The 13,313-nt window shown below is 33.3% G+C and overlaps 2 protein-coding genes across 2 annotated transcripts; one reads left to right on the forward strand and one right to left on the reverse strand.

Annotated features, from left to right (window-relative positions):
* The first annotated feature begins 1,209 nt into the window (after positions 1 to 1,209).
* Positions 1,210 to 2,943, forward strand: LOC142621335 (25.3 kDa vesicle transport protein SEC22-1). The gene is made up of 5 exons (XM_075794652.1): positions 1,210 to 1,449; positions 1,860 to 2,020; positions 2,199 to 2,342; positions 2,442 to 2,509; positions 2,622 to 2,943. The coding sequence occupies exons 1-5, from the start codon at positions 1,259 to 1,261 to the stop codon at positions 2,721 to 2,723; spliced, it is 666 nt and encodes a 221-aa protein (XP_075650767.1). The 5' UTR covers positions 1,210 to 1,258; the 3' UTR covers positions 2,724 to 2,943.
* A 974-nt stretch (positions 2,944 to 3,917) lies between these two features.
* Positions 3,918 to 7,542, reverse strand: LOC142618273 (transcription factor LAF1-like). The gene is made up of 3 exons (XM_075791180.1): positions 7,351 to 7,542; positions 5,834 to 5,963; positions 3,918 to 4,742 (listed from the first exon to the last, which is right to left on the reverse strand). Exons 1-3 carry the CDS (start codon positions 7,484 to 7,486, stop codon positions 4,139 to 4,141), a joined length of 870 nt encoding a protein of 289 aa, XP_075647295.1. The 5' UTR covers positions 7,487 to 7,542; the 3' UTR covers positions 3,918 to 4,138.
* Between the last annotated feature and the right edge of the window lie 5,771 nt (positions 7,543 to 13,313).

Here is a 13,313-nt window from a genome sequence, read left to right on the forward strand (position 1 = left end):
AGGCAATTGCCCAAAAAAAAAGAAAAAGAAAAACGGCAACGTACTAGCTAGTGGAGAAGAAAAAAATATAAAGGCTATGCCCAGTATACTATAGACATGTTTTTTGCGTTGATGACGTGTCATAGTGAGACATGAGATCACTTGAAAAACGGTAGTGTCTTCCAAAACTCTTACGCCCTTATGTTACCGTTATTTAGACAATAATTTTCAGTATTTAAATAACATTACATGTATTTTTACGCACGTATTTTAATTTTAAAAAACGGCGTTGTTCTATGCTTGGGAAATATATGACCTGGAAAGTAAGGAACAACAACAATCTCTCTCCAAGCGAGAGATTTCATATAGAGTAGATTCGGCTTGACATGACTATTCGGGCCTAATAAAAGCCAGAGATCAAAGGTGGTCATCGGTGGTGAAAGGTGTTCTTAGAACATCCACTTGTGGAGGCAAAAATTTAGGAATTTAATACCACAAAAAGTTACTTTACAATCTCATTTTACAAATATAATATATTTACTATAATAAAATAATGTATCTACTACAATAAACAACAAATACCACCACTAACACAATAAAATAAATTTTTTTTAGTAAAAAATTGTTTTTTTTTACCTTCTTAGCTACAGTGCAGCCATCTTTAATTGTGCACCATAGCGCAACAGCCAAATAATATGGCTATAGCTCCATCCATGCGCTAGCTTTTTGTACCACTTTTGTTATATATAGCTGCTAAATTTAGCATTTTAACTATATGCCTCCACCAATACAAATGCTCTAGGCTGGTTAGTAGTAGATTTGGCACAACAGGGTAAGAGATCTTAGGTGGATTTGAAAAAAATTGTGGTAATATATGTTTTGGTCTTAGGCTGGAAATTTTATGATCATGTAAAAATTAATTTAATCAAATGCATTTGGGTTAATTAATTTTGCTGCAACTTGATTCCCAGTAAGAAAAAAAAAAAGTCATACCAAAGCAAGCTTAAGTTACATGCATAATATATATGTAGAGATAGGAAAGAAAAGATAGAAAAGAAACAAGGAAGGAAATGAATCTTTTAAACTTTTGCTACCCCCTCAACAAATACAGTGCTTTTCTCCTCTGGAATTGATTTCTATTGCACACCCAAGGAATAACTTCAGCTCTCTGTCTCTTACTTCCTTTCCTCATTTGTCCTATAAAAGACATTTCCTTTTAAGTACAAATCCATCCTAACTTCATTACCTTAAAGGAGAACTGATTCATATTTCTTAGCATATGGTTAAGCTAACGATAGTTGGAAGAGTGAGCGATGGGTTGCCTCTTGCACAAGGACCTAGGTATACGATTGAGGAAAATAACAACTTCTTATTTTACAAGCAACAAGCAGAGTTCATACTCAAAGAAATCTCCAAAGGAGCCTTGGCACATTCCAAGATGACCATTCACATTGATCATCACTGCTTCAAGTATATATCCTTTATTTCCTTTTGTTACTTGTCTACTGTATTTTCCATAGAACGATTAAGCACTATGTTTCACATAATATCACATTAGATATTTCATGAAAAGTATGATTTGTAATTATTATTTTTAATTATAATTACTAGCAATATTTCCAATTTTTTTGGACATCTAATTCATGTGCCAAGTGCCATAATAGAAATATTGGGGTTCAAAGTTTTTGATTGAAATCATGATATTAATTCCATTATATCCTCTCTCTTTTTTCTTTTTCTTTTTTTTCCTTTTTTTGGGTTTTAATATATAGCAATATAAACAAAACTAATGAAGTTGATCATGGTATAAAACATTCATCATCATAATGAAGGGATGATGGTATTTATCTATTTTACTTAATGTTTTGACATTAAGCTAGCCACTTGGTCGACAATGGAATCATCTTCATCACATTGTGCGATTCTTCATATCCAAGAAAACTAGCTTTCCATTATCTACAAGATTTGCAAAAGGAGTTTGAGAAGTTTGATAATAGACTCATAGAGAAAATCACCAGACCATACAGCTTTGTGAAGTTTGGTAATTTCTATTTACTACAAGAAGTTGATATTGATGTGTAGCACTCGAATTATAGAACAAGGAGAACATGATATATTTTATACACTAATTCCCACGCCGGATAATTATAATCTTCTGTGTTTTATTCTCTTATCAATATTTTTTTCTGGAAACCATATTGCTGAAATTTAATTCTCAGATAGCATTATTGGGAATATCAGAAGGCAATACATAGATACAAGAACGCAGGCCAACCTATCAAAGCTTAATGCTAATAAGAAACAAGATGTAGATATTGTTAATAAACACATATCTGAAATTTTAGAACGAAGGCAAAATGCTGGTGAAGTTCATGTTCTTTTATTTATTTTTTTATTTTCACATCAATCTGTTAATAATGAATAAACACATAAATCATGTATTATTCTTCTTCTCTTGGCAGCAATATCGGATCGAGTATTTGTGTCACCTCAAACTGTGTCCTCAATATGGAGTTCCCCACGCCTGGAGGCATGCAAAAATTTTCTACTCTTTTCAATCATATTCTCATTTCTCATCACTACCCAAATAAAGCATAGTTTTTTAAGCTTTTTTAATATTTTCAAATTATTTTTCTTCACAGGTAATTGCCCTGAAGTGGACGCCTATCACAACAATTGTCGTAGTTGCTGTTGTTCTTTTATGGGCTAGCTTAGTACTCACAGACCACATCATAATTTCATGAAATGTATGAGTTTGCGCAAGTCATGATTTAGTCCTTTTCTAGTTCAGCACAAATATAAATTTGAAAGATGTAACTTTGTTCTAGTCATTGTAATTAGAATAATCCGATTGGCCTAATGATCAATCAAGCATGTACACATTGTTATGTAATCAATTGCCTAATGAGGGTAGGGTGCATATAGTTCACAAACCCTTTAATTGTTCTTCATTTTTATGTTTGACTATGTATTAGTAAGCCCCAGCTGGATGAGGCAGGTAAATAAAGCTAGGCTCTTTTGTTTACAACCCTATGCTTTGTAGAACGATAATGGTGCTGGTATAAAATGTTCTATGGTTTGAATTCTTTGTAAAGTCAATGGAGCCAGAACCTTTTTTAGGTGAAAATTTTGTTTATCTATTAAAGCCATGTTGCTATATAATATAGAAGATACAGCTGGCCCAAAAATTAAGTTTTAAAACCATTATCATAAACCCAATACGGATGTTGAATAAAGAATGGGGAACTGTAAGATTCTCACACGTTGATCTTATTTACTTTTGTTATGTGATTTTGATAGTTTTAGGATGCATACGGAAGCAATTAGCAATCAAAGAAGAATGGCTTCAAATGGTTCCCAAAATGAATGACCAATCATCCATTTGGCATATATATATAATCTACCACAACATGCCATTTTATGTGGAGAGCTTTTGTCTTGCAATTATATACACATACAAGTTATTCATAAAAAAAAAAATATATATATATATATATATATACACGCACACATATAAGTTAGTCTTGAAACAGATTCTTGATTTTTGGTCGCAAGCACTCTAAGAATGGTTAAGATCAATGTTAAAGCAAACCTAATTTGTAGCAAATGCCTCCCTTCCCAACCTTCAAATGTAACTTTTAACTTCTTTTAAAAATCTCACCACGGTTGCACTTTACAAAGGTACATGTATGATAACGAGTTTGACGGGCAACGGGAATGACAATACAATCTGTAAGTGGTTGTCATTTGAAGTAGTCAAAATCCCTTAGATTTAATTTCGGGTCCAAGAACAAGCTTTCAGGTAACTATTGTGCGATTGATAAGCAATTAGACACATAATAGAAGAGAATCACCACATCAGGGAACACTTGTACACTTTCTGAATCATATTTATACACGAGTCCAAGCAACACAAGAAGATCACAAATTGCTAGGCACTGTATTTGAAACAAATGAATAAGGGTGTCCCCAAAAGCAACTCCATGGAAGAATAACCGCTAATTAAACTTGACTGGTTTTTAATGACCTATTTTATGGTCAAAGGAGCTATTAATATCAGATAAATTGTATAGTGGCCCTTTATTAGTATCAATATTATTACAATAAGAGTAATTAGAAGTTACTCTTCCTCAGTTGCTCAGAAACTTGCCCTTAGTCCTCAGATATACATTACACCATTATTCATGTTGAAATCACTACATGCATCACCCCCAGAGATGAAATCAACAAACCCATTTCCTGAAATCTGATCCTCAAACTTGTATTGTAAATTGAATGTCTCAGTAGTGGCTGAACCATGGCTTAGCCCATTGTGAAACTCACCACTATATGTTCCTTCATTGGATGAAAAAACTTGCATGGGAGTGTATTGGAAGTTTGAATTATGAGAAAATGCATCTCTAGCAATTAGTCCCTCAGCAGAATTTGCAAAGCTCCCACCTTGAACATGATCTAAGGAAAGCCACTCGGCAAATAAAAGCTTTGGTAAGGGGCTACAGTTAGCCTCTTTAGGTGACTGATAAGCATTTGTTGGTAATTTTTCCATGTGTTCAAGTGAATTACAAATATTTGGAATTCCAGTTCTGGGATTTTTGGGAGAGTTTGAAGAATCCACAGTATCTGAGCTTGAACTAGCATACTGTGTTTTGGTATGATCTTCCATTTCTTCAGCTCTGGCCACTTTCTTCTTCAAATAAGAATGCCAGTAGTTCTTAATCTCATTATCTGTTCTTCCAGGCAAATGCTGTGCTATCTGAGACCACCTGCTCAATGATACAAACGGTATTACCTTTATCATTGTTGTTTATAACAAAAAATAGTTCTTGTATACTACTATGTATTCTTAATTACCGGGTTAACCTATAAAACAAAAATGCACTATGATACTGCCTAAAGGCTAAAATAAGTTAATTATAGAGCTAGGTCAAACAAAGACTCGTAAAAAAGAAGAAGAGAGATTTAATCCCCAAATAATCTCCTTAATTCAAGTCATCTCAAAGAACGAGATTACTTGATTGACAAGTAAGAGCTTCGATTAGGAAGTTTTCTGATAGACATCTAATCAGAGGTCTTCTTCAACCTTATAAAAAGAGAGTTCTACACTATCAACAAAGGTGAGCTCATATTGAAATAAAAACAACTCCTGCTCTTCAAGTTTTTCAAAAAAAAAGAGCGATCCTCTCTAACTTAAGCCTGTGCCCTCCGATAATCTCTAACTTGGTTTGCAGTGGTACAATTACTAGGCATCATCATAGGATAAAACTATTAGGTTTACTTTCTTATTCCATTCATCATCAAGACTTCCCCGCACAAAACTCTTACATTACATGTGCCAACCTTAGTCATCACTTTCTCCCTACCTACTAATTAAAATATAAAAATTATTGTACCATTTTAACTTTTAACAATTATCCTTCGACGTAGCCCAATAGATTCAATCTAGTGAGTAAGGGTTTTTTGTTTTTTTTTTTTTGTTTCATTAGCCATAAGTGAGTTTGACTCCAAAAAAAAAAAAAAAAAGAGAAGGGAAGATTCAAATAAACAATCTCAGCTTCATAAAACATCATCATGGCAATTGTGCCATCCTTGAGAATAGTGAGCAAATTGCATTGCTTGCATGATTGTCATGGTCACAAAGATTATAACCTCACAGTTGATTGGTGTATTGAGATGACTTGCAAGTATCTGTCATGATGGCTACTTATAATTTTATATTAACATCATGGACTGAGAAGTACCCATGTTTTTACCTTTGAATATAGAATTGTTGAATGTTATTCTAGAATTTTTAATCACTAATTAGCAAAGCTAAATTAAAAAATAAAACAAAAGTAAGTGCACCATTCTTTCTTACTTGTTGCCTAACATATGATGAAGGGTCAGAATTGTCTCCTCCTCTTGCTTGCTAAACATCCCTCGTTTCAATCCTGGTCTCAAGTAATTAATCCACCTTAATCTGCAGCTCTTTCCATTCCTCTGCAAGCCTGCGAGAAAAGTGTTACACTTTGTGATGAGGATGGGAGAAAAGTCAACTGATAAGGGTGTTTCAGTCAATTCAAGTAGAAGTCATATTCTGTCTATTAAAGAAAAAAAAGGTCATAATCAATCTTTCACTCGAACATTTCAGATTTCACCAGAAATACATTTGTTGCTGACTATTTTTGGGGGACTTGAAATTTTGCTACTGACTTAGGATAGCATCCAACTAACTCCGAACAATTAAGCGAGTAATTAACTATAATAAAAGTAAAAGTAAGAGTAAAAGTTATTATTAAGCAGCCAAAGTTATATATATATATATATATATATATATATATATAGAACTTTTCTAGCACTATCACAATCAAGAAAAAAAATGAAAAACTAGTTAGACTTTTTACAGTATGCCACACAATTTACCGTAGATCAGGACTCTGTAATTAAATCGGTTATTTTTATATGCTTGGACAAAACTATAAAATGAGGTAGATGGCTGAATAAGAAAATAATCATCTTGGTCTTCATTCAGTAAGTCACTTGTATAATTAACTTTAGAATATAACAAATTCAACTTTATTTTTTGGTTAAAATAACAAATTCAACTTCATAGAAGTGGAAGTGGAAGTGTTTATTTGGGTTGGATCACTCTCATTTCAAGTCAATGAAATTCGAGGCACATTTGTTGCTATTAAAACAATGCCATAGAAAACAGGTAGGCTTATAAAGAATATCCAAATATAGGTTTATACAAGGTAGTTCTTCGTAATCTTCTTTTGGATTAATGTTAATTATCCACTCTAGAGGTTATGAGCAAAATGCACTCTAAACAATAAAATTTTGTAATCGCCATTTCAATTTAATATAAATTTACAATGTCCATCTATATATATCCAAAACATATTGCAAGATTAAAAACTAAAATATTAATGAACTGGTTGGATGTGTACTGCATATTAATAAAATTAAACTAATATGTTGATTTTGATTCTTGAATATGTGCCTATCACTCAATCAATCCACTAATTTATTATTTTTTAACTTTTGGATGATAGAGTGAACACTATAGGAAAAAACTTAGGTACTTTGCTCCCTCCTTTCACATACATGAGGGGTGAGCCCCATGGTGGGACCCATGTGTGGAGCCCACCCCTCATGTGAGAAGAAAGAGCAATGCACTCAGAGCAGGTGAGAATTACCCGAACACTGTAAACTATAGTCTAGAGTTGATTATAAAAGGCTATTATTACAATGAACAAAGTAATTAAATGATCCCATTACCTCATGATAACTCATCTAATCCTTTATTTTACCATTAAGCATCTGTTAATTAAGGTACCATGTACCGCAATGTACTTAAACGTGATCATTGATGAAGGGGAATAGCAAACTCACCGGCGTTAATGGGGACGGAGCTCCAGCAGCCATGGCCATGTTTGAGGACATAGTTTCGGAGCCTTTGGTCTTCTTCAGGTGACCACAAGCCCTTCCTGTGCTTTGGCTTTGGCTTGTCTGATGACTTGCACCCCATTTTGCTTATTAACAGAAATTGAGCTTAGCAACAGCTTGAATGTTTGAGCTTGTATTTGTATCTATATGCCAGAGAGAGAGAGAGAGAGAGAGAGTGAAAGAATATATGTCTCTGATGAGGTTATATGTAAGAGAACGATGGGTAGCCGACCATGAAGACTTTAGTATTTAAAGCAATGATTAGTTGAAGTCTGCTCTCCCTTTGAAAATAAGATGAATTAAGTACCAAAGCAATGAATTTTGTTTTTAAAGAATTTCAGTTTTTTTTTTGTTTGTTTGTTTATTCTTTTTATGCAGAACATATAGAAAGTTTCAAGGTTTTAAAAATGTCAATGTTGCATAATGGTTTAAACTAGCTAACCTGTAATTGCGTAATTTAGGAGATTCAACTCAGAGAAAGAATTCTGACCCGGACCATGTAGGTGAGATGTGCCCCAAGAACAAAGTATCATTGCATAGGTTGGCAGGCTTTTTCTGTGCCAATTGAAGGACTAAAAATGGGTGGTAAGTTTACCTTAAAGGTCTTTGATATGTTAAGGTTCAAATACTCTAATTAGAGGGTGAAATCTCAAATTATAGCTAATTAGTCGTGTCCTTCCTCCCATGGTCAATCACAAATAGTGCTATGTGACATTTTGATTTTTGACTACAATGAAACAGCGAAAGGAGTGAATAATTTTGTTAAGGGAGTTTAAAAAAAAATATTATTTAGAGATGAAAAAGATGCTAGCATTAGCAAAAAAATAACTATTCCAAGGCTAAAAATTTTAAATATAGATTACGGTAAATATAATCTTCTATGAACACACATTCGGCCACACACTTTAATATAACTTGCACATTTATTTATGTGCAATTAGATTACACCACTTACACATGGAGATCGCTATAGCACCAGTTTGAAAATTATTAATTCAATCATTATTTGACATGTGTACTAGTTATGACAAAATATGTGCAAGAGTGTATGTCTTTAGACTTGTTGATATAATCTCAACTAATATTTTGTCATATATACTCGAACTCTACAAACTTTCGTTGATGAGTTTTAACTATCAATATTTTTTGGGGTTTAAGACACATTTAAAATTTTATAATTAGTTAGTAATTTGGTAGTTGGAGAGGGTAATTTTAAATTTAAATGTCTTTGTTAAAATACTGAAAGATGCTAATTAAATTACACAACACTCTCGCGTTTGCACAAATAAAACATTCATTTGAAAATTTTCTAAAATTTTAGTTATGAATGACATATTCATTTGAATAGGCTTTATTAGTTACGATGAAAGAATTCAGACCATTATTGCTTCCAATTGTGTTGCAACTCTCTTAAGCAATGTGGAAAAATTATCCATTCTTTTTTTTTTTTTTTTTGAGAAACAAACATGCACACATAAGGGAGAGAGAAAGGGGTTCTAATACAAAAGCACATTACAACTCCACTCAAAAGTCATGATAACTTTTAAGGGAGCGTGGGCAAATGGCTTTTGAGTGGAGTTGTGCTGTGTCTTTATGTTAAAACCAATTTCTCTCTCCCCTTGTGTGTGTGTGTTTGTTTCTCAACAAAAAAAAAAAAGGTAATTGTCTCACATTGCTTAAGAGAGTGTATTGTGTATAGTATAACTTGACATACCTTCCTTTAAAAGTTACCATAGTTTTTGAGTGGAGTTGTAATGTGCTTTTGTGTTATAACCTCTTTTTTTCTCTCTTGTGTGTGTGTGTTTGTTTCTAAAAAAAAAAAAAAAAAGTGTTGCAACTTGAAAATTTTAATGGTCCATTTAAGGAAACCAATGTAAATGTAAGTCCTAGATGAAGATGGGCCATTGTGTTTCGCAGTAAAGTTGGACGTCAACCAAAGAAACAATAAGATTGATAAACTAAGTACGATAGTTTTTTTGGCTGTCATGCCTGACATCATCTACTACGGCGATACCAGCAAAGCCATAGAAAGAATCTGAAACTCTGTCTTGCGGGATTGTATCTCTTGGTTGACCCTACTAATTTTAGGCATAAAAAATGTGATTGTCAGAAGAGCCCTTCTATGTTTTATAGAGCCACAAATTTATCAGAAAAAATATATTTTTTAATCTAAAAGGCTTGCCACAAACTTACATACCTATAACTAAATGAAGGGAATCAAAAAATATTAATTAAAAAAAAAAGAAAAAAAAAAAAAGAGCTTGTTTGAGTAGCTGTCCTTCATTAGTGTTAGATTGGAACCAAACAAGGTCACAAATATTGAAAAAATTTAGTATATTTTGGAATCATTGGGCGGCATCCATACCTTGGTTGTGTTTTATTGTGATCATTTATATTTTAATATTTTATTTATGATTTTCAAATCTATTTTTCAGATTTTCCTTGTTAAAATGGAGATTTTATTCTTTATATTTTGGACATCTCAAGGCAAGATATTTTTATAAACAAAACTCAGTTTTTTCATGGTGAGAATTCAAAATTTCAAATTCTCCTCCTTTTATTGTAAGCACAAAAAAAATAAAAAAATCACTTGTAGGGAAATTGGTGGGAATTGTAGGGAAATTGGCTTAATTCGAGGTAGTCACCCTCTATAGAGAAATAAAGAGATTGAGAGAGAGAGAGATGCACTAATACACTAAGAAATTGGTTTATTCTTCATTTGATATCTAATGTTGAATTATAATTATGTATTTATAAGAGACTGGCTCTAATATCATTAGCCCACATGGCTCAAGATAATTGGCTAATTAATTTAATATGTGCTCTATGAATTAAGCCATGTGTTAAATGAGCTACATGTGCTCAAATCCTAATTAACTCATCCTAATCCTAATCTCAACAAACTAGCTAATTACCTAACTAAAGGGATTACAACAATTATTTCATATTCCTAACATTTCTCTCCCCTTGAAAACACCTTGCCCACAAGGTGTTGTTGTGAAATGACACCTTCATTAAGGGTGTGTTTGTTTGGAGGTGAAATAAGGTGGATAGAAAACTTTGGAGAGAAAATATGAGGGAAAACTTTTTTGTAGTGTGTTTGGTTGGGTAGGGAGGAAGGAAAATAAATGGTGGGGCCCAGGTATTTTCTCCCCTGGCTCACCAAAATGTTCTCTCCAAAATGGAGAGAAAACTGAGCGAAGATGAATTTTTTCTTGATTGACAAAAATGCCCAATACATATACACACTTCTTCAAGTTGCCTTTATTTTTTTTTCGTCTCAGTAACGTTGCTTCGGCTTATGTGTTTTTTTTTTTCTAGGCAGTTACGTTGCCTTCCTTCTTTTTCTTTTTTATTTTTTTTTAGGCCTGGGCGTGCATGCCTTCTTTCTTCTTCTTTTTTTTTTTTCCTTCTATGAGGCAGTTGCCTTTTCTTTCTTTTTTTCCTACTCTTTTTTCTTCTTTTGATTTTCTAGACTTGGGCGTGACAGTTTTTTTTTTTTTTTAACTAGTTGTGATTTTTTTTTTTCATGATTTTTATTTTTTTTAATAAATTTGGGTGATTTTTTTTTTTTGTGTGGTTATTTGTCACTTTTTTGTTTCAATTGGGTATCATTCTTTAATAAGGGTATATGAATAAATTTATTCAAACCCATTTTTTCCATTCCTCCACTTTTTCACCCCCAACCAAACAAATAGGAAAGAAAATAAAATCTTTTCTATCCTCCCACTTTTCCATCCTCCCATCATTTGCTATCTTCCCACTTTTCCACTCTTCCAACCAAACGGACCCTAAAAGAGATCTTCCAACGAACCAATACCTTAGCGACATTTTAATCACCATATTCATGCATTTCTCTTTGACAAGCGGTCTCATGCACATGAAGGTTTCTTCTTTGTAGATCTTCAAACTTTGCTTGAATTCTTAAGCCTTCAATGGTTCTTCAATCTTCAAGGTCTCATTGGTTCTTTGAACCTTGGAATGTTCTTGTATCCTCAAGACATTATTTAATTTTAGAACCATTAAAATTGTTGGTGCTTGCATTTTGGATTCTTGGATCACCGACACTTGGATTGCCAATTCTTGAATCATAGACTCTTGAATGGAAGCCTCCATTGGTGCATCAAGAATTGGTTCTTGAAAAATCATCATCTCCTTTTTTGTTGGTTCTTTGGACTGAACTTCAAAGGCTACATCTTTATGTATATCATCATCCACTTTGACACAAAAATCAACATCCTGGCTTGCAACAATAGTAGTAGATTCTTGGAATTTGATTTGTTCTTCGAATTCCATTGAATCAAGAGATTATAACTCCTCTTCCGTCATGTTCTCAAGATCCTCTTGCAATCTTGAGAGCTCTTCTTTCATGACCTTTTTAGATTCGGCCAAGGCGTTGACCGTCTTTGAAATATCCTTGACATCCCCTGAAACTTTGTTCAACATTTGCAGTACTTCTTTCCAAAGTTTTCTTCGGTCACAATCACTTGTCTTAAGATTGACGGCTTTGATACCACTTGTTAGGAACCTAGAGGTTTCTAATGGGAATGGGTATGAATTGTAGGGAGATTGGTGGGAATTTTAGGGAAATTGACTTAATTCAAGGTAGTCACCCTCCATAGAGAAATAAAGAGATTAAAAGAGAGAGAGAGAGAGAGAGAGAAAGATGCACTAATGCACTAAGAAATTAATTTATTCTTTGTTTGATATCTAATGTTAAATTACAATCATGTATTTATAAGAGACTAGCTCCAATATCATTAGCCCACATGGCTCAAGATAATTGGTTAGTTAATTCAACACGTGCTCTATGAATTAAGCCATGTGTTAAATGAGCTACATGTGCTCAAATCCTAACTAACTCATCCTAATCTTAATCTCAACAAACTAGCTAATTACCTAACTAAAGGGATTACAACAATTATTTCATATTCCTAACACTTTATTAAGGTGTAATTGTTACAATGTAACTAAGTTGGCCCAATTAAAGCCCGCAATGTTGCAAGGCCATTTAAAAATCCAACTCAATTTCCACCTCATCCATTTATAACAGAGTTCAAAAAAATGTCTATCGGCCTTCATTAATCCTTTCTCTATTGTGCGCACACGCAAAGTCACGAGGCCATATTTTTCCTTTGTTTTCTCGTCATCTAAACAAATCCAAATCTCATGAAATTCACAATTAAACAATACTTGAGCCGTATCAGAAAACAGGGAAGAAAAACTTTCTCTCAATTGTATTGATTGATTAATGAACTGTACATGACTTATATACTATCTGAGTCTAAAGGAAAGGAAAAACAGAATAACTGCCAAGAGCTAACTAACTAACCCAACTATTCACATGTGAATTTACAAAACAACTAACATTCTCGCGTGTCTCAACTAACATCTACAACTGATAAATATAGACTAAACTACATACAACTTTAACATCTTAAGCTACTTATCGTTTTACACTTGCTTCTTTTTTTATTTCTTCAGCTCTGCAGTTTTGCCTTGGTTCTAATTCTGTCAAGCCTTTATCTCTGTCTTGCTCATCATGCTTTACATTCTGATACTCCCCCTCAAAGGAAACTGCAGAATGAATATTAATCATCCCCATTTTGCAAATCAAGTTGGAAAATTGATTGAAATTGAGTGCCTTGGTCAGCAGATCAGCCAATCGACAATGTGTTCTAACATGAATCAATTTGATGACTCTTTCAAGCACTTTGTCCCTCACTACATGGCAATCTATCTATATATGTTTGGTTCTTTCATGAAACACTGGATTTGATGCAATGTGCAGTGCAGCCTGACTATCACAAAACAATAAAGCCTCTCTGTTGTGTTGCACTCTAATATCCCTTAGAAAATACAACATCCAAACTATTTCACATGTAGCCACAGCCATGCCCCGATATTCT

This window comes from Castanea sativa, chromosome 12 (genome assembly GCF_040712315.1).
Source record: "Castanea sativa cultivar Marrone di Chiusa Pesio chromosome 12, ASM4071231v1".
In the NCBI taxonomy this organism is placed as follows: Eukaryota; Viridiplantae; Streptophyta; class Magnoliopsida; order Fagales; family Fagaceae; genus Castanea; species Castanea sativa.